The 27,527-nt window shown below is 53.2% G+C and overlaps 1 protein-coding gene across 6 annotated transcripts; it reads right to left on the bottom strand.

Moving 5' to 3' along the window:
- Window positions 1–10,156: 10,156 nt before the first annotated feature.
- On the bottom strand, window positions 10,157–27,527 carry RHBG (Rh family B glycoprotein). 6 transcript variants are annotated; one of them, XM_025369205.1, is made up of 12 exons: window positions 27,279–27,527; window positions 24,886–25,608; window positions 22,042–22,163; window positions 18,006–18,192; window positions 17,347–17,497; window positions 17,082–17,229; window positions 14,412–14,578; window positions 13,982–14,119; window positions 13,724–13,857; window positions 13,057–13,178; window positions 10,779–10,964; window positions 10,157–10,602 (listed from the first exon to the last, which is right to left on the bottom strand). In XM_025369205.1, the coding sequence occupies exons 4-12, from the start codon at window positions 18,170–18,172 to the stop codon at window positions 10,586–10,588; spliced, it is 1,230 nt and encodes a 409-aa protein (XP_025224990.1). In that variant the 5' UTR covers window positions 18,173–18,192; window positions 22,042–22,163; window positions 24,886–25,608; window positions 27,279–27,527; the 3' UTR covers window positions 10,157–10,585. The 6 variants fall into 6 exon arrangements, with proteins under 6 accessions (XP_025224990.1, XP_025224999.1, XP_025224983.1 ...); XM_025369214.1 differs by lacking the exon at window positions 24,886–25,608; XM_025369198.1 differs by lacking the exon at window positions 22,042–22,163 and having other exon boundaries at window positions 10,779–10,852; window positions 25,535–25,604; window positions 27,279–27,302.

The raw sequence follows: 27,527 nt of genomic DNA, 5'->3' as shown, positions 1-27,527 counted from the left end.
AAAAAAAAAAAAAAAAAAAAAAAAAAAAAGAAACTGTAGTCTCTCAATTTTAGCTTTCTCATCTGAAAAATGGGGATATAAATAGTAGCTATTTCCCAGAGCTGTCAGGGGAATTAAATGAGATAATGTATGTAAAGTGTTTGGTGTAGGAGAGGACTCATAAATGGTGGCCTTCATTATAGTTATTAAATGGGAGGGACCCGGCAAGATGTACTAGTATGGGGAAGGGACTTCTCATTACTACTCCAGCTGGGAATAAAGAGGCCTTGTGGAAATAGCCCTTCGCCCTCCCAGGCCCCTCTGACAAAAAGACGCAGTGGCTGTGGATGGGGCCGACAAAGTCAGAGTGAATGGTACATAATGGGACACTTAGGGGCTTATCCCAGGCTGGGAGTGCTGGGAAGTAACCCTCCGGCTGTGGCTGCAGGTGCCAAAGGATCCCACAGGCCCAAAACACAGCTGACAGGCCATCCCTTTCCTTGGCAACTGGGCCAAGAGCCTCTGGACACCGCATCACCCAGGCTTTCACTCACAGGATTGAGGGCATCCCAGCCAGGTGCTGCTCTTCTTGCTGGGGCACTGGCCAACCGGCCTGCACAAATGAACCCCAAGACCTCTGACCTCATTACCTTTAACCTAGTGTAGCCCACTGGCAAGAATCAAAACAAATAGGTAAAATACTTACAGAGTGCCAGACCGTAATAAATGATCTGGAGAAAAACAAGGAAAGGGTACAAGGCAAGGCTGGGATGGGGATGGTGAATTGCAATTTAAAGTAAGGCACCTCCAGCATGGCCAACATGGTAAAACATGATGAAAATTTTTTGTAAAAATACAAAAATCAGCTGGGCATGGTGGTGGGCACCTGTAATCCCAGCTACTCAAGAGGCTGAGGCACAAGAGTCGCTTGAATGCAGGAGGCAGAGGCTGCAGCGAGCCGAGATGGCACCACTGCACTACAGCCTATGTGACAGTGAGACTCTGCCTCAAAAATAAAATAAAATAAGGTGCTTAGGGAAAACCAGGTTTTGTTCTACTTTTTCTTGTGGAAATTTAAAAATAGATATAAAATAAACAGAATAGTATAATGAGCCCCCCATCCCTCGTCTAGCTTCAACATCTGCCAATCTTGTTTCATCTGCACTCCCACCTCCTTTTCCCCCACTTCCCGTGTAATTTTGAAGCAAATCCCAGACATCTCCTCCCATGAAGGATGTGATTCAAGCAAAGACCAAGGGAGGTGCAGAATCGGCCCTCGGGTTGTTTGGGAGGTAAGCATTTCGGTCAGAGGCACAGCATGTACAAAAGCCTTGTACCTGGTACAGTATCAGGGCTTTCAAAAAACAAACAAACAAACAAACAAAAAAGAAGGATCCAGCTCTAATTTAATTTGTCCCTAACTGGATGTGCAACCTTAGACAAGTCTGCTAAGTGCTCAGTTTGTCATCTGTGAAACGGGGCTAATGCCTTCATCCCATCGGGAATTTGTAGGAGTGGAATGAGAATCCCCGTGTTTCATTAAAGAGGACATGGCTGGGTCAAAGGTCACTGTCTGCTCCCAGGCAGGTCTGGCCCCCAGAGGAACTCAGTGTCTCAGGGGAAATGAGACAAAGCCCCAGGGTACCCAATGTTAGGTGGGGGTTGAGAGGGAGGCTGGGGCAGTTTCCTGGAGAAGCCACCCCTGGGCTCAGTCGGGCAGGCCACACTGATGGGGAGGGGGTCTGAGCCCAAGCTTGGTCATGTGTGTTGGCCTAGCCCTCGCCCCACCCCCCAGAGATGGGCCACTGAATCCCAGGCTGCTGGAGACAAGAGAGGGGCTGGAGGCCTGAATGGCCAACTGTTCTCTGGGGAGGTTTGGCCCCCTTTAAAGATCCTCCTCACCACCTCCACCTCCCTCCCAGGGTGATTATCGCCAGAGAGGCCTTTCCTGGGGGACACAAAGAGACCCTCAACTCCCATCCTCAAGGCAGGATAATGGGCCATTCACACTGAGGGGACCCCAGCCCCACACCTGGCCCTCTCAGGCAGCCCCCGACCGCCCCATTGTCCCAGGCCCACCCTGCACACGGGTGTCAGTGGCAGAGAAGCCCAAGCGCCCAGCTGGGGGCACTCTTGGCCCTTCCCCCACCTCTCCAGCCGCCTGGACTCTGGGCCCGATGTGGGGGAGGTGGGCCTGCCATTCATCCCACACCCGCTCACTCGGAATTTCGCTCCTCTTGAAGGTCCTTACAGAGCGATGGGAAAATCAGAGGGAATAATTAGGAAAATCATTAGCGTCTCAAGGCCCATCTGAGAGGGATTAAGGGATTAAAAACCTTCCAACCAATCTCTCCTACTTTAAGGTTGTTGTCGGGGTTTTGTTTTCAGGACTTTTTTTCTCTTCTTATTCCCTGGGTTGGGGGAGACTAAAGTCTTGGTGGATTCTTCCTTCAAAAGCTGTAGGAAAAAGTCAAGACATTGAAGTTGGGGTGGAGAAGAATGGGGGGAAGCAGGTGTGTGGGGGAGGTTCCTTCCCAAGCTCTCCTGGGCTGCTGTGGATCACTTCTTGGGGTGTAAGTGGATGGCAGAAGAGGGTGCAGAGGTCAGGCTGGGCTAGAGGGGAAGCCTAGGCAGCAGACAGCTCCTGGAAAGGCCCCCAGGGCCCACCCTGCCTGGCAGATCACATCTTACCTCCTGGAGTCCCAGCTGAGAGCAAGCAGGCTCTCCTGCCCCAACAGGGTCCAAGTGGGGCAAACTGGACCAGAGGGCTCCTTGCCACCCCTCCTGCTCTGGTAGCCCGAGGCTGGAGGTCAGGCAGGGGACAGCAAAGCAGGGGAGTGGATGGAGGGTGGCCCGGAGACAGGGGCAGGAAAGGCTTCATCCCCAAAGCCAGAGTGGGCTTCCACTGCCGCTGTCCTCGCGCAGAGCACGGCCCCGTTGTGGTGAATAGATAAACAGACAGCTCATTGCAGGCAGTGTGAGGTGGGATGCCACATAAAGGGGTGAGGGAGACATTCAGGGACAGACGTCATGCAGTCTGAGGTGATGGGGCAGTTCCCAGGAAGAGACTGCCTTTTGTTTATGACAGTACCCCCTGGCCTGGCGCATGGTGGTGCCCGGTAACTGAGGGAAACATTCTGGTCAGAGGTGTCTTCTACCTTCTTACAGAGAGCGCCTCCCTGTCTCGCTGAGATGGCCCTAACCACGGTGAAACCCCTGCAGGAGGAACCACACTCCACAGCCTCGTTTGCAGGGCAGCAGGCAAAGGGGGACTCCAGAGAGCACTTGAACTGTGAGCTGCCGGAGAGCAGGGCTGCCCCTGCGGGCGCCCACCCACACTCTCTCCAGAGCCTTCGCACTCGCCACCCGGCCCACCCCGCGTGCTGGCATCAGGTGGGTTCATAGGCCTCTCACAGGCACACATCCTGGCCTCGGCCTGCCCAGTTTGGGGGCTCCCTGGAGTGCAGGTTGTGCCTCCATTTCTCTGCAAGGCTCAGTGAACTCCTCTTGGCGCCTTTGTCTCCACCCACCCTCCCCTGGCAGGGCCCGAGGCGAGTGGGCCCGGGAAAGGAGCAGGTCCTTTCCAAGATGGAGCCGGGCGGAAGCTGGCGGCCCAGTTCTTGCCAGCGGTGCAGTGATTAGATGCCTGGGCTGCTGCCTGCTACAGCATTAATAATCGTGTTTATTAATGGTCTTAATTAGCAACCACCAACAAGAAGCCCGGTGCTAATTTCACCAATAATCGAGGCTTGTGGGGCGTGGACAGGAAGGGCGGGTGAGGGGATGGATGGCTGCAGCACGGGGAATAATGCAGCCGCTGTGGGCAGTGCCAGAGCCGAGGCCGGCAGGGCCAGGGGCTGGAAAGATGGGGAATGGGACCCACCCTCCACTCCCCACCCCCCATCGCCTCCCACACCAGGATGCCTTGACCCCCCACAGCGCAGCTTCCTCAGATGCTGTTGGGACAAAGTGAAGTGTGAGGAATTGCTGGGAGGAGGGGAACCTCTGTCTGTGTCTTCAGAGCCGGAACCCAGACAGTAGCCCATGGGATGGAGGCAAATCTATAAAAGCCCGAGTGAAATGAGCTAGAAGGGGATTGGGAACAAGCCCCACAGTGTCCTGGAGCACATTCCTTGCTCTGGGGAGACGGAGATGGATGGTGCTGAGCTGGGAAGGAGGGGATGTTGGTGTGGTGCGGGGGCAACTTCTCCAGCTGAGGGCTTTCCTGCCAAGAAGAGCAGGGTGGGAAAATCCAGACAATGCCCAGGCACAACAAAGCCCACTTCCTCTCTCAGCCTCAGAGCCAAGCTGGGCCTGCTTGGTGCCTGCCTGGGGCCCCAGAGACCAGCCCAGAGAGCCCTGGAAATCCAGGCAAAAGGGAAAGGGACACTTCAGGGCAGGGAGCTCTGGGGCCTGCCCAAAGCAATGGTGACCATCTGCTAATGCCTTGGAGAGGGAGGGCAATGGAAGGGACACGTATGCTCTGGGGCTTGGGTGGGCAGAGGAGAGGGGTAGGGATGCTGGATCACTTTCTGAGTTTCCATGAGGCTGTGCAGCCCCAGGTCAGAATGCTGTGCAGGGATTCCAGGTTGGACTAGCACCCTAGATAGGAGAGTGGCTAGATAAGGAGCTGAAGGAGGGTCCACTACCCCAAATAGAGGTGAACAGAACTCTGGCTGCCTCCGCGGCACCATGAAATGCCTCAGCTCCTAGGCCTGGTCCCTGCTCCCAACCTTCCTCTCATCTAATAGTCTTCCAAATACTATTCCAGAAGCCAGGCCCCACTGCCTCACACACCCCAGAATGGCTGACATGCATGCTGTACCTGGATCTTTATAGAGGCCAGGGGGACAGAGGGGAAGAGCTGCATCTCAGGTGGAAGGCTGGGCCACAGCACAAAGGAACAGGCCTCTGAGCCCAGCGCTGGGGCCCTGCCTTCCAGAAGACTGCCTGCCCTCCTCCCTTCCTCCCTCCTCCGTTCATTCAGCCTCTCTCGCCTTCCTGCCACTGAAGACCTTGGGATCCTGGGACAGTTCTCATTTTGGTGTTGCCCCTGAAGCCATTATGAGTCCTGGAAGCATCACTGCTTCAAGGACCCAAGCACCGTCTCCAAAACAGCATCTCACTTGAGTGGCAGAAGCCCTTGCTCCTGAGTCTCAGGGTGGGTTTAGAAAAGGTGAACTCAGGTCCTGTGCCTTGAAAAGACTCCAGCCCATTCACTGGAGCTCATCCTGGAAGTGCTCAAGTCCAGAGTGCCAAGTTCCCAGCCAGAACAGGCTCTGCTTTGAGCAGAGAGCTCCCCCGCCTGCTGCCCGGGTATTCTCAAGTGTTTGATCAGTGCCTTCTATTAGATGGGTACAATCTCCCGTGCTGGGATACAGGGATGCCCTTCTTTTGCTTGTGGGAGGGACTTTGTGTGACAAGCCCACACCTCTGCATCATTGGAGAAGTTTATTTTCATCCTGCCATAACTGGCGTTTCTCCCAGTAAAAAGTTGGGTTATCCACCTGGTGGTGGATGGCAGAGAAAAGAAAGAAAGCAAGCCTGGACTGGGCCTTGGGGCATCTCTGCCCAGTAACCTCTTTTGCTTTGGGGACACCACAAGTATTTCTCTCAGGGCTCTGGAAAGAACTGGCCTCAGAGACACCTGTCAAAGTCTTTTGGGTCAATATGAAGTGTATAAATGGATGGAGTTTGCAGGGAGCAGGTTAAGAGGGAGGGAGGGTAAGAAGAGCCCCAATGATGACCAGCTTTAAGCCCCAAGAGACACAGGCTCAGACTTGTGCAGCCCCCCAGGCTAGTGATGGGGCAGCCAAGACGGGGGCCACCATGGCCAGGTCCCCAAATCAAGGATCTTTGGGGACAGGAGTAGGTACGTGGGACGGGGGACAGATGACCACCCCTCTGCGCCCCAAGGCCTCGTTCCGGTCACCCTCCGCCTTCCTCTTGGGCTGGCGGACTCCACTGGCGATCACACGACGGCAGCACAGACAATGGCGCTCTGTCCCGGGCGCTCCGGGACGACAGCTCATCCCTATGCAGTGGCCGCCTCCCCCATCCAGGCCCGGCCGCCAGCCCTTTTCAGGCCGTGGAAGCCCAGGCGGCGGCGAAGGGAATTCTCACAGGCCGTTGGGCATTTGCATAGCCGGCTCGCCCGCCCGGAGACATTGGCCCGCATTGTTCCCGGGCGGCGGCGGCGGGCGCACGGGCCGGGGCGCGCGGGGCGGCGCGGCTGACCGGCTGGGAGCGGGCGGGCCAGACAAAGGAGAAGGGGCGCGCAGGGCCGGAGGCGGCGGTGGGGGAGATCCCGACGGTGGGAGCGGAATATCGGGGTGAGATGGGGGGACGCGGCAGCCGCGCTCGTCTGCCCCAGGACGGCCACCGCCCCGCACTTGGGACACCCACGCCGTGTCTAATTCCTCCCTGAGTTGGGGCCGCCGCGTCGTGATGTGAATCCCAATAGGGGGGAATCTCAGGCCTTTCCCAGGCTGCGCGGGGTTCGGAGTGCCGGGTCCTCTAGAGGTCAGAGGAGCAGCTTCTAGCTCCTGGCCGACAGGGCTCTGGCCACACAGGGCAGAAGCACCTGGGGGCCCCTGGGGACCTTGGGCCTCCTATCCAGAGTCCCTGGGCAGGAAATCCTGCTGTCGTCCACACACACTTGCGCCAAGCCAGAACAGCAGCTGCTTCCGGAGAACCTTCCCTCAATGCCGCTGGCCCCGCGGGCTTCCACCTTGACCCCAGCGCAGCCTGTCTCCCCGCATCAGTCTTCTCTGGGGCGCAGGCAGGGGCCGTGTCCTCGTCCATCATTGTCCTCAGAGATCAGGCATTGGGGTTGGATAGACAGAGTTCATGAGCGGGCAAGTGTCCGATTGTCCTGAACTGAGAGGAATAATGGTGCTGATCAGAGGGGCTGTCCCTGAGGGGCAGAGGCCTCATTGTCCTGAAGGGGTGAGGAAGGAGCCCCCTTGGCCCCTGTCCCTGCCACCTCCTTGACCTGCTTGTTGTCCCCCTGTTGACCCAGCCTGAATAGATGGGCCACCATGTGGGGGACAATGCTGCTGAGGCAGGGACTCCAGGGGAGAGCAGGGAAGGGCTTGGTCGCATTTGAGCAGGGGCGCTAAGGGTACCTGTGTTTCCTGTCCTCTGCGCTCCCTGACTGAAATCAGTGGTGGGATTATCACCCACACTCAGACCACAAAGAATGGCTCAGTCCTATGAAGTGGAACAAGGTCTGGAGGGCCCATGATGAGTCCAGCACTCAAGGTAAAGTAGTGGGAGGGAGAGGAGGAAATAGAGTGAAATACCAAGGGTTAGGCTTAGGAAAGTTCCATCCTGGGCAGACAGTCCCCTGAATGAGAATGGGATCAGGGTGCAGGGGCTTGAGGCAGGGATCAGCATCATTGCCTGGGCCATGGGAGGCTTCACAGAGGCGATAGAGCTTAGAACTATCTGTTTACAGGGCACACAGGGCCACCTCTTATGGGTTAGCTCTCTCCCTGACCCTTTCTCGGACATCTTGGCAAGCTATGATGAGACCTATATCCTTTTTTTTTTTTTTTTTGAGACGGAGTCTCGCTGTGCCGCCCAGGCTGGAGTGCAGTGGCCGGATCTCAGCTCACTGCAAGCTCCGCCTCCCGGGTTCACACCATTCTCCTGCCTCAGCCTCCCGAGTAGCTGGGACTACAGGCGCCCGCCACCTCGCCCGGCTAGTTTTCTGTATTTTCTAGTAGAGGCGGGGTTTCACCGTGTCGGCCAGGATGGTCTCGATCTCCTGACCTCGTGATCCGCCCGTCTCGGCCTCCCAAAGTGCTGGGATTACAGGCTTGAGCCACCACGCCCGGCCGAGACCTATATCCTTTGTCCTGTGGAACCTGGCTGGGCAACTGCCTTCCCCTAAAGAGGGCTCAGTTGTCCCTTTTCCAGGAAGCCTTCCTGGATTGAGATGGGCCGCTCCCCCCAGCCAATGACCAGTCTGGGCTAGAGCTGCCCATTTTTTTCAGACCTGGAGAAGATTTGGTTGTAATCAGGAAGGAATCAACCAGCAAAGGGAAAGGGTCAGGTTGTAAAATGTTAGTGCCATGAAGTTTTGTTTGTTTGTTTGTTTTTTGAGCTAGGGTCTCTCTCACCTAGGCTGGAGTACAGTGAGCGATCATAGTTCACTGCAATGAACTGCTGGGCTCAAGCGATCCTTCTGCCTCAGCCTCCTGATTCATGGGGACTACAGGTGCACACCACCACACCTGGCTAATTTTTTTGTAGAGATGCTGTCCCACTATATTGCCCACGATGGTCTCAAACTCCTGGGCTCAAGCAATCCTCCTGCCTCAGCCTCCCAAAGTGCTGGAATTATAGGTGTGAGTCACCTCACCCAGCTGGTGCCATGAATAAATGAAGATTTGTAGCTTTCCTCACCCAGAATGGGCTGGGGCGGGAAGAGATCTCACTCTGTCCTTGAATCCCCCTTTCCTGAAAGTCTTCTTTCAGATCTCTGAGGACTTGGGAGAACCGGCCAGCTGGCTGTATCTGGGCCCACGCAGAGCAGAGCTGGGAACTGAGGCCCCATAGGCAGAATGGGGGGGTGGGGCCTCAGCTCTCCCAAACTCCCTCCCTTCCTCTTAGCAAGGGCTGACAGTGACCAGGAACCTTTTTGTGATCCCAGCAGTCATCCTTCTGCTTCCACACAAGGGTCTCCTCCCAACACACCTACCCCAGCCAACAATGGGCATGGGGGGCTGTGGAGGAAGGAGAGGAGCTGAAGAGACAGAGGCACAATTGGGCCACATGAGCTGGGATGGCTCCACAGAAGCCTGTTCCTCAACCTCCTTCTCCTCACCCCTGTGCTTGGCCTCTCCAACCAGCCCAGCTCAGTCCCTCCAGCTACGGTGAGCATGGAGCCTGATGGGGCCACCTTTTGTCCTCATTCCAGGGCTACGTCCCAGGAATCCTTCCACTTCCTCCTTAGGTTCCTATGTCTGATTGGTCTTGGTTTTAGGGGAGAGATAGCTGTAGTCAGAAGCCTAGGGGACAGGCAGGAGAAGGCGGAGGGGGTCCCAGTCCTTCAGTGTTGAAAAGGGGGCTCCAGTCTACTTGGAGGGATGGATTTCTGCTGGATGAGAGACCTGAAACCCCTGGCATCTGCCTGACATGTAGTGGGGGATAGGAACTCAAAAAAGGCTTATGGCATGAATGCATGAGGACCAGAGCTGAAGCAGACAGGAAGAGGGTTAGGCTGTAGGAAGGAGTTTCATTCTTTTTTTTTTTTTTTTTTTTTTTTTTGAGACGGAGTCTTGCTCTGCTGCCCAGGCTGGAGTACAGTGGCCGGATCTCAGCTCACTGCAAGCTCCGCCTCCCGGGTTCACGCCATTCTCCTGCCTCAGCCTCCCGAGTAGCTGGGACTACAGGCGCCCGCCACCTCGCCCGGCTAGTTTTTTGTATTTTTAGTAGAGACGGGGGTTTCACCGTGTTAGCCAGGATGGTCTCGATCTCCTGACCTCGTGATCCGCCCATCTCGGCCTCCCAAAGTGCTGGGATTACAGGCTTGAGCCACCGCGCCCGGCCAGGAGTTTCATTCTTCATAGAGGACCGAGGAGGAGCATAAAGGCTCCTCTTCTGGATTTGGAGCGCCCTCCGGTGGTCAAATGACTTCAGGACAACAGAGGCCCTTGGGTGGGGATTGGGTGGTGTCTTCAACCTTCTCTGCCACAGCCCTAATCCACACAATGATACCCTTGCTATTCCCCACTCCTCAGTCTCGGGACAGGGACATAAGTGGCAACTAGGTGCTGGCTGCTTCTAGCTTATTGGTGGCCCCTTGGGCTCTGTGGGCACCCTCTTCCTTCTCTGCTCAGAGGCTGCCCGAGTTGAAGGTCAGAGTAGCAGCAGCTCTGGAATAGGAAGAACTCTCTCCCGCAGCCCAAGACATCCTATAACAAAAAAAATCCTGTTTTCTGGGAGAGAATGAACTCCCTGTGCCTGGAGACAGGCAAGCCTAGGCGGGGCACTGGCCTGGTAGGACATGGCACTGGGGAGGGACTTCCACAGATCAGGAATCAGGCATCTGTCAGCACTAAAGCCCTCTCCTGCCTCTCCAGGAACCTCCAGGAGGTTCTACCATTGTCAGTTAGAAGGTAAGAGGAACTTCTTCTGTTCCCAGGGCACAAAGACAAGGAGTCAGAACCCTTAGAGATGGTGGCGTTTATCATCCTCAAACCAGGCCTGGCTCAGGCTTCACTGTAACTGTGTGACATGGGGCCAGTGGATCACTTGGGTGCCTCACTTTGGCCTCTTCTACCCAAGTGCAGGCTGGTAGGGCAGTCGGTTCAGGTAGCTGGTGAGGTTCCCCCCGCCGTACCCAGTTATGGCCCCACTCCCCACCATCTCCCAGCCTCCTGCTGCCCCTCTCCCTGTGGAGATGCTGCCTGTGGAAAGGGGCCTCCTTCTGGCTCATAGCTCCCTTCTTGCAGCCAGAGGAATGGGGGCTCAAAAAGAACTTCCCAGTAGCAGCCAGTCAGCATCTTTGAAAAGGAGCGTGTCCTCTCAGGGGCCAGCAGTGGGTTAGGCCTGAGTATCTGCCTCCTCCACCCTCAGAGGTCTCTGGGCTTCATCTTCATGCTCGCCAGGCACCTGGAAGGCAGGAGTGGGTAGAGGTGAAAGGGTAGCTCCAGGAGCCTGGGAGCCACAGCTCAGGGGTGTACCCCAGAGGAGAAGCAGCGGCAAGGAAGGAAGAAGGCAGCTTGGGCCACGGGAGACAAGGCAGGGAAGGGAGACTCAGAGGGTGTAAGCGCCCAGTGATGTCTCACCTGCCAGTGAACTTGGTCCTCGTAGCACTGGGAGTCTGGGGGGGAGTCCAGAAAGGGTAGCTTCAGCAGGAGCCCTGGTGGTGGTAGGGAAGGATCTGTGAGGCTTCTCTGCCCCCACCATGGAGGAGGGTGCCACCCAGTGCCATAGGGCACAGGGGTCTAGGAGGCATGAGACCAATATGATGCCTGTGCAGGCAAAAGCAGTATTTGTTGAGTGTCTACTATGTGCCAGGCCCTGTGCAAAGTGCTTAATTAGTCTTGCTTTCCTGAGTAATCACAACAACCCTGCAAGGCCAATATTACCCCGTATTACAAACAAAGAAACAAGACTCAGAGAAGTTAAATAATTTGCTCAAGTGTATGCAGTTGGTGATAGACCAGTTCCTGATTCTATCATGAACCACAGCTGCTGAGCTTTCTGTGGCCTCCCACACAGAAGGGGCACAGAAAATGCTTATTGTGGCCGGGCACAGTGGCTCACGCCTGTAATCTCAGCACTTTGGGAGGCTGAGGCAGACGAATCACTTAAAGTCAGGAGTTCAAGACCAGCCTGGCCAATATGGTGAAAGCAAGCCCATCTCTACTAAAAATACAAAAATTAGGAAGGGTGTGGTGGCTCACGCCTGTAATCCCAGCACTTTGGGAGGCCAAGGCAGGTGGATCACCTGAGGTCAGGAGTTCGAGACCAATCTGGCCAACATGGTGAAACCCCGTCTCTACTAAAAATACAAAGATTATCCGGATGTAGTGGAGGGAGCTTGTAATCCCAGATACTTGGGAGGCTGAGGCAGGAGAATCACTTGAACCCGGGAGGCGGAGGTTGAAGTGAGCTGAGATCGTGCCATTGCACTCCAGCCTGGGCTACAAGAGCGAAACTCCATCTCTCTCTATAGAGAGAGATAGAGAGATAGAGAGATAGATAGATAGATAGATAGATAGATAGATAGATAGATATATGCGGGCATAGTGGCATGCCACTACTTGGGAGGTTGAGGCAAGAGAATCATTTGAGCCTGGAAGACAGAGGTTGCAGTGAGCTGAGATTGTGCCACTGCACTCCAGCCCGTGTGACAGAATAAGACTCTGCCTCAAAAAAAAAAAAAAAAAAAAAAAAAAGCTTATTGCATAAAAAAGTTATTAAATGAATGAACTAAACCATATTAGAGAATGAAAATCTCCAGGTGGTCGGGCACCGTGGCTCAAGCCTGTAATCCCAGCACTTTGGGAGTCTGATGGGGGCGGATCACCTGAGGTCAGGAGTTCAAGACTAGCCTGGTCAACACGGTGAAACCCCATCTCTAGTAAAAATACAAAAAATTAGCTGGGTGTGTTGGTGCATCCCTGTAATCCCAGCTACTAGGGAGGCTGAGGCAGGAGAATCGCTGGAACCTGGGAGACAGAGGTTGCAATGAGCCGAGATCATACCACTGCACTTCAGCCTGGGTGACAGAGCAAGGTTCCATCAAAAAAAAGAAAAAGAAAGGAAAGAAGAAAAAGGAAGGAAGGAAGGGAGGGAGGAAAGGAGGGAAGGAGGGAGGGAAGGAAGCAAATTTCCAGGTAAGAGCAGAAGGCAGGGGATGCTGAATCAGGTTTTATTTTTGAAGGCCAAAAAGACTAAGGCCAAACATGAAGACTAAGGCCTGACCCAGGGCCATGGGCAGTGTGCCTCTGTGAAAGGTTTTTGCACTGGGATTTGGAGGTGGCAGGCCGTCTCCTCCCCTCCCTGTCCCTGTCCCTGCCCCACATGGCGCAGCCAGCCTCTCCTAGGCTTCAGCCTGAGGTTGGGCTTCCCTCTAGTGGGCAGAGGGAGCAGCACAGGCAAGCACAGACCCGTAATTACCAGAGGGCCTCGCTCACCCCTCGCCAACTCCCCAGCCGCCCTTGGCACCAGAAAGGAGCAATAAACAGAAAATGCTTATTGTGGCCGGGCACAGTGGCTCACGCCTGTAATCTCAGCACTTTGGGAGGCTGAGGCAGACGAATCACTTAAAGTCAGGAGTTCAAGACCAGCCTGGCCAATATGGTGAACGCAAGCCCATCTCTACTAAAAATACAAAAATTAGGAAGGGTGTGGTGGCTCACGCCTGTAATCCCAGCACTTTGGGATCCCACCACAGACACCTCTGTGCCTGCAGGAGGTTGGTTACCCCTTAACCCACAACCCAATCCCTACTTTATGGCACAAAGTAGATGCTCCATAAATATCTATGATTGAATGAATTCATGTCAGGTGTTAGGATCCCATGCCCCTTCCTCTGGAAAATCCAAGGTTACTCACCTCCGAGGCCCCCACCCACAGAGGCAAACATCAGTGTGACAAACAGCCCGAAGAGCTGGAGCATGGCCTGTGACGTGGCACTGCGCTGGCCCTCAGCTATGAGTGGAAACACACTCTCCAGGCTGCAGGGAGACCAGACGGTGGAAAGGCAGTGGTAGGGGGAGAGGGGGATGCAGCACGGAGCCAGGGCTACTCATGGCACTGAAACTCGCACTGGAGGATGCAAAGTGGCCAAGAGGGTCTCGAGGGTGCATGCCAGGCTGAGTCTCACCTCCAGGCCACTGATTAAGCCAGGCCCACAGCCTGGAACACTTTCCCACCCTCGTAGGCCAGCAGACACCTAGGCACCTTTCAAGACTCCATTTGTGGATTGCTCTTGCCCACCCTTGATTTGCAAAAATAGATCCTAAGGGTTATTAACTCTTATTGACCCTTCAGTAACAAGAAACACTCTTAAAGTCATTTGTCCATGACTTTCTGCTGCACTTGATTGAGGACCAGGAGGGCAGTTTCTAGATTGGTTTTGTTAACTCCAATTTCCTTTGCTCCCAGAATATGGAGGAATGAATGAATTAATTCTTTTTTCTTGGTCACACACAAAGAAAGAGAATGGCAGAGGTCGTTCCAGAGGGATGGTGACTGCAGTGCGGGCTGGGAGGAAACTTACCCATCTCCATAAGCTTCATGGGTAGCAAGCCCAGCCACAAGGACCCCCAGGAGGGCCCCCAGGACCCCCGGCATCCCATGGAGGTTGTGGACTCCACAGGTGTCTTGAACTTTGAATTTTGATTCAAGGATGGGCTGGAGGGCAGGACAGATCATGAGTCTCCTGTGCCCACTCCCCACCACCTCATCCTGTTGGAGAGGCGGGAAGAAAGGCACCAAAGACTCCATGTTCTGCCCAGGCCCCAAGAGGCATCTGTACCGTAAAGAACTTGTACCCCAGTGTGGAGACAGTCCCAGCCAAGAAGCCAGCTGCCAGAGCCCCAAAGGGTGTCAGCATCATCTCACTCGAGGTCCCCACCACAACCCCTCCGGCCAGCGCTGCATTTTGGATGTGAACCTAAGGGAAGGGCAAGGTGTCGGAGGCCCTTTCAGATCACCACACCCACAGCAACCCAACCCTACCCACCACAGTGACACCTACTGCTTCTGGAAGTCCCGCTGCCATCTAGCCTCTCACTCTCCTGCTATCATATCTCCTCCCATTCTGACCCCACAGCCACCAGCACAGATGGAGCCCCTATGCCTGTGCCCTGATCTGTTCCCCGGGAGAATCTTTCCTGAGGGTCTCAGACCTCTCCTCCCCCACCCAGGCCACCCCCTCTGCCTCTCTGAAGTCCTCTTCCCCATACCATGTCAAGCCTCCCGTCTTCCCCCACAAGGGCTGACAAGGCAAAGGTGCCGAGGGTGCTGGCAGCCAGGGAGTAGTATGTGTTGAGGGCCGTCCGATGCTGCCCAGCCCCCAGCGCTGTGAGTGCAGAGTTGAAGCTAGGCCAGAAGATCCACAGGAAGATGGTCCCTAGATGGTGGACAGGCCGTGAGAAGAAGGAAGTGGCTCCCACGCAAGGTACAAGTTGTATAACTGCAGGCAAGTCACCTACCCTCAGCAGCCTCAGTTTCCTCATCTGTTCAGTGGGATTGATGATAATACCACCTTGGGCTGGGCACAGTGGCTCAAGCCTGTAGTCTCAGAACTTTGGGAGGCCGAGGCGGGCAGATCACTTGAGCTCAGGAGTTTGAGACCAGCCTGGACAACATAGTGAAACCCCATCTCTACCAAAAATACAAAAGAATTAGCCAGGCATGGTAGCACATGCCTGTAGTTCCAGCTACTTGGGGGGCTGAGGCAGGAGGCTCGCTTGAGCCTGGGAGGCAGAGGTTGCAGTGAGCTGAGATCGTGCCACTATACTCCAGCCTAAGCTGGAGTATAGTGTCCAGAGTACTGCATCTGGCTGGAACATTGGCATTTTTTAAGTATCAAAAAAGGAAAAGAAGGCCGAGCACGGTGGCTCACTCCTATAATCCCAGCACTTTAGGAGGCTCGAGGCGGGTGAATCACAAGGTCAGGGGTTCAAGACCAGCCTGACCAACATGGTGAAACCCCGTCTCTACTAAAAATACAAAAATTAGCCGGGTGTGGTGGCACATGCCTGTCATCCCAGCTACTCAGGAGGCTGAGGCAAGAGAATTGCTTGAACCTGGGAGGCAGAGGTTGCAGTGAGCCGAGATGACGCACTGCACTCCAGCCTGGGAGATAGAGCAAGACTCCATCTCAAAAAAAAACAAAAACAAAAAAAAGAAAGGAAAGGAAAAAAGGCAAAGGCCATTGCATGTTGGGGACTATGCGGGGTGCTTGATACACATACCAGGAAAACAATGATAACCTCAACCTCTCCTAGAGAGGGTGGACCCTTCAGTGTTTGGGAGAGGCCTCTGTTTGCTGAGTACTGAATGGGCTGGGCCTGTGCATTTTGGGAAAGAACTGGGAGCCCATTTACCCTGCCTTCCTGCATGAGGTTCCCAGGCCCATCCTGGAGGGAGAGATAGAAGGACCCAAAGGACAAGGTGAGGGAGAAGGCTGGGGATCCTGTGGTGTAAGCCAGCGAGGTGGGAGGCTTAGGGACCGCCCCTCAGTCCTGAGTAGTCTGTTGGGTGTGGCTTCTCCCAGCAGCCCCGAAATCTTGAGTAAAATCTCCCACACTCATATTTGCATCCTGTAGGTGGAGCGTTTATGGGAGAATCCAAGAAGGGGCCTCATTCCTGTCTGGGTGACACTAAAATCCAGGAGCTGGGAGGCAGAGAACTGAGAATGCAAGTCTCCTGGGAACACCTGAAAATCTTGAGGAAGCCTTTGGAATTCAAGGCAAACTTATCTGGGTCTCAAAGGGCAAGGAGGCCTCAGCTGCCCTGGGGTTCTCTGTACTCTGACCCAGCAGTGCTGAGCAATCCTAAGCCAGCCTCTCTGTTTCATACAGGAATAGGCACTTCAGTCCCTATTCAATACCTTCTATGAAAAAAATTAAAAATACGGATTTGCCTTCTGTCTGCAGTTATGAAAACAGAGGAACAGAAGCCAAGGTGGAGGCGCATGCTTAGAAGCAGGTGGTGGTGGCCGGGCGCGGTGGCTCACGCCTGTAATCCCAGCCCTTTGGGAGGCCGAGGAGGGTGGATCACCTGAGGTCAGGAGTTCGAGACCAGCCTGGCCAACATGGTGAAACCCTGTCTCTACCAAAAATATAAAAAATTAGCCAGGTGTGGTGACACACGCCTGTAATCCCAGCTACTCAGGAGGCGGAGGCAGGAGAATTGCTTGAACCCAGTAGGCAGAAGTTGCGGTGAGCTGAGATTGCACCACTGCACTCCAGCCTAGGCAACAGAGCAAGACTCCGTCTCAAAAAATAAAAAATAAAATTAAAAAAAAAAAAGAAGAAGCAGGTGGTGGTGACAGGGCTCCTAGCTCCTATGGGTCCCTGGGGTGACCCAAGACCCTTCCTCTCCTTATCCCTGCCTGAGAGTGCAGGGGCTTCCAGGCATCAGGAATCTCCCGGGAAGAAATATCCTTAGGAGGGCTAAGGCAGCACCAGGGGCCTGCAGAGACTGCCTGTTTGTCGGGAACCAGACACGCAAAGGCCTGGAGGCAAGGGCAGGCAAAAGCTGAGTCTGGCTGGAGCCTGAGCCAGTGAGGAGGGAGGAGGAGGGGCTGACATGGCAGCTAAGGAGGCCACTTTCTAACCTGTGGCTGGTGGGAGCCCTGGAAGGTTTTAAGTAGGGATGGAGGTGGATTTAGAAAGGACCCAGGGCATATGCATTCCCCAGGGCTGAATTCTAAGAACTTATCATAAAACTGTTGAGAATGATAAGTGCAGATCCCAGAGCTCTCACAGCAGAATCCAAATGGGAAGTGAGTGCCCAGGCACAACCCCAGGACTGCAGTCAGCACCACGAGAGACAGTCACCTCTAGCCGGGATCAGAGGCCTCCAGACCAGCCCCCTGCCCTGCTACTGCACCTCGCAGGCCTCACCAATCATGGCGAAGAGGTCTGAATGGTAGACGGAGCCCTGGCGGTGCTTGCTCTTCTCCAGCTGGGGCCTGTACAGAACCCGCGAAAGGACCAGCCCAAAGTAGGCACCGAAGGTGTGGATAGTCATGGAGCCTCCGGCATCTCTCACCTGGGGAGGTGTGGTGAGGTGGAGAGGCAGCACCCTGCCCCCGCCCCCACGCTCCTGGCTCAGAGGCTGACCTTGACCACCCCCCACCCCCCACTCCATCCCTCCCCCGACTCTCACCCCCAGGAGATGAAGCAGCACAAACTCATTGATGCCAAACAGCACCACTTCCAGCAGGGCCATGAGCAGCAGCTGTGCAGGCCCAGTCTTGCCCAGGACGGCACCAAAGGAGATGAGCACGGCCCCCGCACAAAAGTCAGCGTTGATCATGCTGGGGACGGGGCAGAAGAGGGAGCACAAGAGGGGTGAGGGAGGCTGGCCTCCGGGCTCCTGCCTGGCATGAAGCCAGGGCAGCATGACTTGGTGGGTGGGGTGGGGGTGGAGTTCTGGAGAGAAGACAAGGAGGTCAGGCTCCTCCCTGGAGTTGGAAGGGATCACCTGGCCCTGTTTGTAGATGAGGAAATCGAGTCTCAAGGAGGTTCTGTGACTCGGCTGACAAAAGCCACACTAGGTGAAGGAACCAGAGCTGTCTACCCTTCTCACAGCTCTTGGGGAACAAGGGCCCTAAAGAATGAGGAGGTGGGGCTGAGTGTGAGGGTCAAGGATGGGAGAGGAAATCAGGCAATAAGGACAGGCAGGACACCTAGAGAAACCAAGTGACACCCAGAATCATGAGTCAGGAAGCAGACTTGAAGGGCAGGGCAGGGCTAGATCTGGGGCCCATGGGCAGGGGCCCCCCGAGTGAACCTGGGGGAACTGGGTAGGCGGTGGCTGCCCACCTCTCCACGCCAACATGGATGTGTCCACTGTGGAAGGAGTGGAGAAAACCCTGGACCAGTGTGGACCACTGCAGGGCAAAGGCAGCCAGGAGGAAGGTGAAGCCCACGCTGCTGAAGCCGTAACGCTGCAGGAAGACCATGAGGAAGCCAAAGCCCACGAAGACCATGGCATGCACATCCTGGAAGCCTGCAGTGGACAGGGATAGGTGGGGCACTTGGGGGCTGCTCTAGCCGTAGCCCATAATTCAGTCAGCTACCCTGCCAGTGCCCCTGGCTCTCACCAGCCAGGGCTGCCTTGAGCCGAGCCTATAAAACTCCCCAGGCATGTCAGGGGCTCCCAGCTCTGAGCCACCTGCACAGAGCTGGCCAGCTTGGAGCAGTGGGACCCCAACATCCCTGCTGTCCTCATGTCAGAGCAAGGGAGTAAAGCCTTCTGCTCTATTCATTTGCCTTATCCCTGGGTCTCTTACAACAGACTGGCTGGAAGTCCAACCTGTGCTCTTTTCTGCTGCAGTCCCTGACTTTCTCCATGCTCAAAATTCTCCCCACTACAGACGTCATTTCAACATTTCCTCTCTGCTAGAAAGTCCTTCTTCACATCTACCCTCCATCCCTCATACTTCAGAGACTATACCTCTTCCTTTTGAGGATTTTAAAGTTATTATTATTACTAGATGTCTCATTCTGTCACCCAGGGAAGAGTGCAGTGGCATGATCATAGCTCATTGCAGCCTCAAACTCCTGTACTCAGCCAATCCTCCCACCTTGGCCTCCTAAGACGCTGGGACTACAGGTGAGGCCCACTGTGCCCAGTTACTTTTTAAAAAATTTTGGGGCCGGGCGCGGTGGCTCACGCCTCTAATCCCAGCACTTTGGGAGGCCAAAGCGGGTGGATCACGAGGTCAGGAGATCGAGACCATCCTGGCTAACGCGGTGAAACCCCGTCTCTACTAAACTACAAAACTTAGTTAGGCATTTTGGCAGGCCCATTTACATAAAACAATAATAATAATCAACTTGGCATGGTGGCAGGCGCCTATAGCTACTCAGGAGGCTGAAGCAGAAGGATCGCCTGGGCTCAGGAGTCTGAGGCTACAGTGAGCTATGATCACATCACTGCACTCCAGCCTGGGTTACAGAGTGAGACCCCATCTCTAACAAATAATAACATACAGTAATATTGAAAATGAGGTCGGCCGGGTGCGGGGCGCACGCCTGTAATCCTAGCACTTTGGGAGGCTGAGGTGGGCAGATCATGAGGTCAGGAGATCGAGACCATCCTGGCTAACACGGTGAAACCCCGTCTCTACTAAAAATACAAAAAATTAGCGGGCGTGGTGGTGGGCGCCTGTAGTCCCAGCTACTCCAGGAGGCGGAGCTTGCGGTGAGCCAAGATCGCGACACTGCACTCTAGCCTGTACAACAGAGTGAGACTCCGTCTAAAAAAAGAAAGAAAATGAGGCATGAGGTAAATGCAAATACTTTGCTTCAGTTATTAGCTTGTTCTGTAACTGCCCCCCTCCCATCTATTTGTAAACTTGTAAATAAGGTTTGAATCAACCTAGTCTGATGATGTTCAGCCCAACCATCTGGTCCTGTTTTCTTTTGTCTTGGGTCTATGTACATAGTAATACCATGCTATATCTTTTACTTTAATCAAGAAACACCAGAGAAAGCATGTCATGAGCACTGTTATTGCATTTGTTGTAAATATGTTATTGAGAAATGGGCTATTATCACCCTAAACCCCAATTTTATAGCTTCATGTAAAAATTTTCTTTCTTTTTTTTAGACAGTCTCACTCTGTCACCCAGGCTGGGGTGCAGTGGTGTGACTCAGCTCACTTCGACTTCCGCCTCCTGGGTTCAAGCGATTCTAGTGCCTCAGCCTCTCCAGTAGCTGGGATTACAGGCATGCACCACTCTGCCTGGCTAATTTTTGTATTTTTCATAGAAGCGGGGCTTAACCATGGTGGCCAGGCTGGTCTCAAACTCCTAATCTCAAGTGATCCACCTGCCTCAGCCTCCCAAATTGTTCAGATGACAGGCATAAGCCACTGCACCCGGCTGTGAAAAATTTCCCTTAGAACTTAGTGCTAAGAAATGTCACTTTCCCCAGGAACCGGTCTGCTTTCCCACCTTCAGGCAGCCAAGGTGCTGTGCACCATGGACCGGGCTCTGGGAATTAACTGTCATCAAGGCAGCCATAGTCCATACTCTCACAGAGCAAGGAAGACAGGCATGGAAGAGTCAAAGAACTGCATGTGTGAGGCTTCCTTGGCTGCCTGGAGCTCAGAGTTCCACTGGAATCACAACTGGACAACTGTAGGCCCCCGTATGTGGTTCATCATTTATGTTCTGCTTCTCTCCTTTGCTTTTCTTATACACATGTTTTGGTTGTAAATGACTTCAAGTCTCTTGTAGAAAGAGGTTGATCATAAAGAAAACAAGCCGGGCACGGTGGCTAACGCCCGTAATCCCAGCACTTTGGGAGGCCTAGGCGGGCAGATCACAAGGTCAAGAGATCGAGACCATCCTAGCCAACATGGTGAAACCCCATGTCTACTAAAAATACAAAAATTAGCTGGGCATGGTGGCATGTGCCTGTAGTCCCAGCTACTCGGGAGGCTGAGACAGGAGAATCACTTGAACCCAGAAGGCGGAGGTTGCAGTGAGCCAAGATAGCGCCATTGCACTCCAGCCTGTCAACAGAGCGGATTCCATGTCAAAAAAAAAAAGAAAAGAAAAGAAAAAAAATTATGCTCCCCTTTTTTTGGTGGAATCTGATGAGGCACCGACAAGTCAGAAAATAATTGTTGAACTTTATTTATTTTTGTAGAGATGTCAGTCTTGCTATGTTACTGCCCAGGCTGCTCTCAAACTCCTAGCCTCAAGCAATCCTCTCACCTCAGCCTCAAGAGTAGCTGGGATTGCAGGCATGAGCCACCACACCTGGCTCAATTACTGAACTTTAGAATGCAATCAATAGGCCGGGCGCGGTGGCTCAAGCCTGTAATCCCAGCACTTTGGGAGGCCGAGACGGGCGGATCACGAGGTCAGGAGATTGAGACCATGCAGGCTAACACGGTGAAACCCCGTCTCTCCTAAAAAATACAAAAAATTAGCCGGGCGAGGTGGCGGGCGCCTGTGGTCCCAGCTACTCGGGAGGCTGAGGCGGGAGAATGGCGTAAACCCAGGAGGCGGAGCTTGCAGTGAGCTGAGATCCGGCCACTGCACTCCAGCCTGGGCGACAGAGCGAGACTCCGTCTCAAAAAAAAAAAAAAAAAAGAATGCAATCAATAACTTTGAGAGAAGTATGATTTTATGCTTTTTGTGTGTGTGTATGTCATATGCATGGGCAGATAAGAAATGAGTTAGCAAGGCCCTGGAAGAGGGCTGGATACGTGCTGAAATTAGAGGTCTGAGGCCGGGCGCAGTGGCTCACGCCTGTAATCCCAGCGCTTTGGGAGGCTGAGGTGGGTGGATCACCTGAGGTCAAGAGTTCAAGACCAGCCTGGCCAACATGGCGAAACCCCACCTCTACTAAAAATATAAAAATTAGCCAGGTGTGGTTGTTCACACCTGCAATCCCAGCTACTAGGAAGGCTGAGACAATAGAATCGCTTGACCCAGGAGGTAGAAGTTACAGTGAGCCAAGATAGTGCCATTGCACTCCAGCCTGGGCAACAAGAGCGAAGCTGTGTCTCCAAAAAAAAAAAAAGAAATTAGAGAGGTCTGCAGCTACCAACCCTGCACTGCTTCTCCAGACCTACCCACTCCCCAAATCATCCAGATCCTAAAACAGTAACAGATGAATGGATAAAGAAAATGTGGTATATATACACCGTGGGATACTATTCAGCCACAAAAAAGAATGGAATTCTGGCTAGGCGAGGTGGCTCATGCCTGTAATTCCAGCACTTTGGGAGGCTGAGGCAGGCAGACCTGAGTTCGGGAGTTCGAGACCAGCCTGACCAACATGGAGAAACCCCATTTCTACTAAAAATACAAAATTAGCCAGGTGTAGTGGCGGGCACCTGCAATCCCAGTTACTCAGGAGGCTGAGGCAGAAGAATCACTTGAACCTGGGAGGCAGAGATTGCAGTGAGCCGAGATCGTGCCATTGCACTCCAGCCTGGGCAACAAGAGCGCACTCCATCTCAAAAAAAAAAAAAAAAAAAAAATGGAATCCTGTCATTCCTGGCAACACGGATGGAACTGGAGGACTTTATAAGTGAAATAAGCCAGGAATGGAAAACTAAACACTGCATGTTCTCACTCATATGTGGAAGTTAAAAAAAAGTTGCTCTCATAGAAGTAAAAAGTAGAACAAACGATAATAAAGACAGAAAAGTAGGGGGAAGGGGGAATAGGGAGAGATTGTTAAAGGATACAAAATTACAGCCAATTATATCTAAGATAGAAGGAATAAGGTATAGATCTAGTGATCTATACCCAGTGATCCCCAACCTTTTTGGAATCCGGGACCAGTTTCCTGGAAGGTAATTTTTCCACAAATGGTTGGGGGGTGGGAGATGGTTTCGGATTGATACTGTTCCATCTCAGATCATCAGGCATTAGATTCTCATAAGGAGTGCACAACCGAGATCCCTCACATGCACAGTTCGCAATAGGGTTCGCACTCCTATAGGAATCTAATGCCACCATGATCTAACGGGAGACAGAGCTCAGGCAGTGATAGTCACTCGCCTCCTGCTGTGCAACCCCGGTCCTAACCAGCCTAGGAGTTGAGGACCTTATAGCACTGTAGAGTGACTACAGTTAACAATAATATATTCTATCATTTCAAACAGGAGGAGGGTACTGAATGTTCCCAACGCAAATAAATGATAAACATTTGAGATGATGGGGAAAAAAAGGGAGGGGAAGCATCACTTAAAACTCAGCCCGCACCCTAAGTTCTTTTAGCCTCACCGCTGGCTGCTTTTCTCCTTGTGCAAAAAGTAAAGAGAATCCATGTCTATTCTAGTGCTCAAGGACAGCAAGATAAGGAAGGGTGCTAGGTCGAAGGGCTCCTGACCATTACATGCCAAAACCAGTCCAGAACTTGTGTGGTGTAAGTGTTTACATCTCCCACCCCAGGTTTGTTGGGAATCAAAACTCAAGGCTCTGACCTTTCAACTGGAGTCTAAACATCAAGAAATCTCCTTCTCTGGGAACACTCCACAATGAGAAATTCTTTTTGGGCTCTGAGAGGTGAGGGGCTGTTCCAGTTGGAGGTGGAGGAAAAAGATAAGGCAACCTCTCAACATCCCCTTTAGAGGATGCCTGTGCGGGTGGGACGGAGTCTGATGCCCACCCCGCCCCACCTCCACCAAACCCATGCACTTTTTAATTTTTTTGAGACAGAATCTTGCTCTGTTGTCCAGGCTTGAGTGCGGTGGTGCCATTACAACTCACTGCAGCCTCAACCTCCTGGGCTCAAGCAATTTTCCCTCCTCAGCCTCCAGAGTAGCTAGGACTACAGGTGCTTGTTACCACATTGGGCTAATTTTATTTTTTATAGAGAAGAGGTCTCACTTTGTTTGTTGCCCAGGCTGGTCTCAAATTCCTGGCTTCAAGCAGTCCTCTCACCTCAGCTTCCCAAAGTGCTGGGATAACAGCATGAACCACAGTGCCCAGCCCCAAGCATCTTTGACTGGAGAGAAGATAAAGCTCTCCAAAGCCACCTATTACTCTCCCTCCTTCTCTTACTGCTTCTCTGCAATCCAGCTAGATAAATCCTGGACCAGACAAGATTATGGGAGAAGAAAGCTGTTAAAGCTGGGGCTTTGGCATCTAGCAGAGCTTGATTTAAATTCTAGGTCTGGCCAGGCCTGGTGTCTCATGCCTGTAATCCAAGCACTTTAGGAGGCTGAGGCAGGAGCATTGCTTGAGCCTGGGAGGTGGAAGCTACAGTGAACCGTGATCGTGCCACTGCACTCCAGCCTGGGTGACAGAGTGAGACCCTGTTTCAATCAATCAGTTAATTCCAGGACTCCCTGCCTCCTTCTGATCCTAGGACCTTGGGCAAGCCTCTGAGCCTGTTTTCTCATCTGTAAAGTATGGATATTAAATATGATAAGCAAGAAGAAGCAGGGGGAGCTGAGAGGGCCATCTACCCCAACTTCCCCACCATTCATCCCGCCTGCCTCTAGGGGACAGTAGGGCTGTGTTCTCTCTCCTAGAAGAGATCAAAAGCCACTCTGGTCCTGGTCACATCCTTCATCCCCCATCTCTTCCAGGAAGATCCTGATTCCATCTATCCTAAATCCCTCTCTCTGCAAGTAAGGTCTGTGAGACGTATAAAAATAAGAACCTGTCCATGTTTTTTCAGAACGCTTTCTCATGTTTGCTTCTGTGGCCCTTTAGCCCTGCCTCTTTCCCCTTCTTTGTTATTTTTCCACCACTTGCTTTCAGGAAGAAGAGGCTTGTAGTGTAGGGGGAAGGACACAGATGGGGAATCAAGAGACCTAGTTCTAGCCTGGCTCTTCTGTAACTTGCTGTGTGACTTGGCCAGGTCACATGACCTCTCTGGCTCACTCTCAACATCTGAGTGGGTGAACCAGATGGGCTCTCAGGGTCCTTCCAGCAGAGAAAACAGACGGACCCTCAGACTAGCCATGTCTTGGCATTGGCCGGTCCTGGAGCTCAGCAACAGCCGCACAACTCCCTTTCATCTCCCGAATCAAAGGGCAGTGGCTACACCTCCCTCTGGCCCTGACCACTTCCCCTGGGCACAGGGACAGATGAGGACCCGGCTCATCAAAGCCCCAGGCTCTAGGGACCTTGCACCTCCCTCCTTTCCAACCTTCCCCCACAACAGTATCCAAGTCCACAGGAATGGAAACCTAGGGCAAAAAAAGAAGTAGGAATCCCACCTGTTATATCTCCCTTATTGCAATTCAGAGATGAAATACTGTATGTCTGAGGAGAGCCTACCATTGCAGCACAGGGGCAAGAGGCTGGACTCCAAGGAAGGCTTTGTAATAAGGAGGGCTTCGAGGAGAAGCAAGTCAGGGGTTCACGGCAAGCAGCCAGGTCAGACCCTTACACAACAGCTTACTTCTGTCAGACTCTGGACTGCTCCATCCCAACTCTTTATCCTTCTTTTCTAGCCAGGACTGTGGATGAAATATGGGGAGGGAGGAGCTGTAGCCCCTTCTGCCTAGGGTGGGTGGGGGGTCTGGTGTTTCATGCCCAAGTCCAAGTTTCCACCTCACCCTCTATATCCGCAGTGTTTTGAGCTTCATTTTGTTGGGTCTAGAACAGGGTGAGGTGGGGATAGCCTGCCATCAGCTCTGCATACAGAAAGTAGGGTAATAGGGCCAGGTGCGGTGGCTCACGCCTGTAATCCCAGCACTTGGGAGGCCAAGGCGGGTGGATCACCTGAGGTCAGGAGTTCAAGACCAGCCTGGCCAACATGGCAAAACCTTGTCTCTACTAAAAATACAAAACTTAGCTAGGCGTTTTGATGGGCGCCTGTAATCCCAGCTTCTCAGGAGGCTGAGGAGGGTGATTTGCTTGAACCTGGGAGGTGAAGGTTGCAGTGAACCAGGATCGTGCCATTGCACTCCAGCCTGGGCAACAGAGTAAGACTCTGTCTCAAAAAAAAAAAAAAAAAAAAAAAGAGAGAAAAAGGAAGTAGGGTAATGACAGCTGGAAATTTTTAATAGGAGACTCTCACGCTCTAGGCCTTGTTTGAATGTATCTCCTTTAAACTGAGGCATCCTTTTTCCCCTTGCTCAGATGGGAAAAACTGAGGCTTGGAGATGACCTGCCCAAGCACTTGTGATAAATTCTGGGAGATCTGGTGCTCTTGGTCCCAGCTGCCTAGGGTCTAAAATGCAAGACAGGGTCCCCAACCTTTGAAGGAGAGGCTCTATTCCCATGGGGCCAAGGGTGGGGGTGGGAGGTTAACTCTCTCTCTATCGAAACTTGTCAGCAGGCAGGTGACTTGGGCAAAAAGCTTAGGATGCCTGAGTTCTAGTTCCAGCTCTGCCACTCACCTGATGGGTGATAGTGAACAACTCACAACCCCTCTGAGACTCAGTTTCCCCCTCTGTGAAATGGGCTAATGACCCTACCATGCTTCCTGCCAAGTCTGGGGGCTGCTGCTCTGTGATTAGCAGGTAGAGGGTGCCTCATTTTCTTCCTTTTTGTCTTTCTTTCTGTCTTTCTTTCTTTCTTTCTTTTTTTTTTTTTTTGAGACAGAGTTTCATTCTGTTGTCACCCAGGCTGGAGTGCAGTGGTGCAATCTCGGCTCACTGCAACCTCGCAACCTGCACTTCCCTGGTTCAAGTGATTCTCCTGCCTCAGCCTCCCAAGTAGCCACGATTGCAGGCGCCCACCACCACGCCCGACTAATTTTTTGTTTGTTTTGTTTTGTTTTCGAGATGGAGTCTGGCTCTGTCACCCATGCTGAAGTGCAGTGGCATGATCCTGACTCACTGCAACCTCCGTCTCCCGAATTCAAGAGATTCTCCTGCCTCAGCCTCCCAAGTAGCTGGGACTACAGGTGCCCACCACCACACCCGGCTAAATTTTTGTGTTTTTAGTAGAGATGGGGATTTCACCATGTTGGCCAGACTGGCCTTAAACTCCTGAGCTCAGGTGATCTACCTGCCTCAGCCTCCCAAAATGCTGGGATTACAGGTGTGAGCCACCACGACTGGCCAGTTGCCTCATTTTCTCTTTGTCTCTGAAAGGACCAGCTCTGAGGGACTGGGGAAGAAATGCCTGATCCCAACTGGTCCTGGCTGCCTACATGTGTGGGCGATTCACACCTAACACCTGCCATTATGACCTCTCGCAACCCCACTCTTACCTTCCTTGCCCAGCAGGATTCTCTTTCCCATGCTCAGGGTGGAGCCCCTAGGAAAGGCAGTCTGGAACAGCCCAGCAAAGCCCAACTAGGCCAATTGAGAGTGGGACAAGGGGATGGTTAAAGCTGGGGCTCTAGATCCGGCTTCCAATCCCAACTCCCCCACTTGTGACTATGTGACCCTGAATCAGCCACTTAACCAAGCCTCAGTTTCCCCACCTTTGTCTATCTCATAGACTAAGTGAGATAATGTATATGTACCAGCACGGTACCCTGGATCATAGCAGGCACTAGTGAAAGGGTGAGAGTCTAAACCCAGAGCCTCTCCACCTCAGAGCGAGATGGCTGCCCAGCTAAATGGGGGCACCCAAATGCTCCCTCCCAAAACGCCGGAGAGTCTTTGCAAAGCTTGGGTTCTTTGCTTCCCGCGCGCCCTCACCCCGCACTCACTTGGGTAGCGAAAGTAAAATTCATTGTCCGCGTTACTGTGGTTGCCCCGGTGCCAGAGGGCAGCGTCGGTTTTGTGGTTGTAGCGGACAAAGACAGCAAAGAGAACGGCAGTGGCGCCCTGGAGGAAGAGGCACAGCAGGGGAAGCTGCAGTCGCCGGCCCGCGGCGCGGCTGGGAGACCCGGCCATAGGTCTAGGCTGTGATCTAGGCTGGCGCTCGCAGGCTCTGGCAGACAATCCCCGGCGGCAGG

This window comes from Theropithecus gelada, chromosome 1 (assembly GCF_003255815.1).
Source record: "Theropithecus gelada isolate Dixy chromosome 1, Tgel_1.0, whole genome shotgun sequence".
Classification (NCBI taxonomy): domain Eukaryota; kingdom Metazoa; phylum Chordata; class Mammalia; order Primates; family Cercopithecidae; genus Theropithecus; species Theropithecus gelada.
Note: the sequence above shows the minus strand (reverse complement) of the source record. Positions and strands in the feature narration are given on the sequence as shown.

Excerpts from the sequence above, each read along its gene's own strand:
- RHBG (XM_025369189.1), bottom strand. The coding sequence starts at position 27,465 with ATGGCCGGGTCTCCCAGCCGCGCCGCGGGCCGGCGACTGCAGCTTCCC. Across the intron at positions 17,498-18,005 it reads ATCCATGTTGGCGTGGAGAG|CATGATCAACGCTGACTTTT; the intron begins GTGGGCAGCCAC and ends CCCCGTCCCCAG. Across the intron at positions 13,858-13,981 it reads TGGGGTACAAGTTCTTTACG|CCCATCCTTGAATCAAAATT; the intron begins GTACAGATGCCT and ends CCTGCCCTCCAG.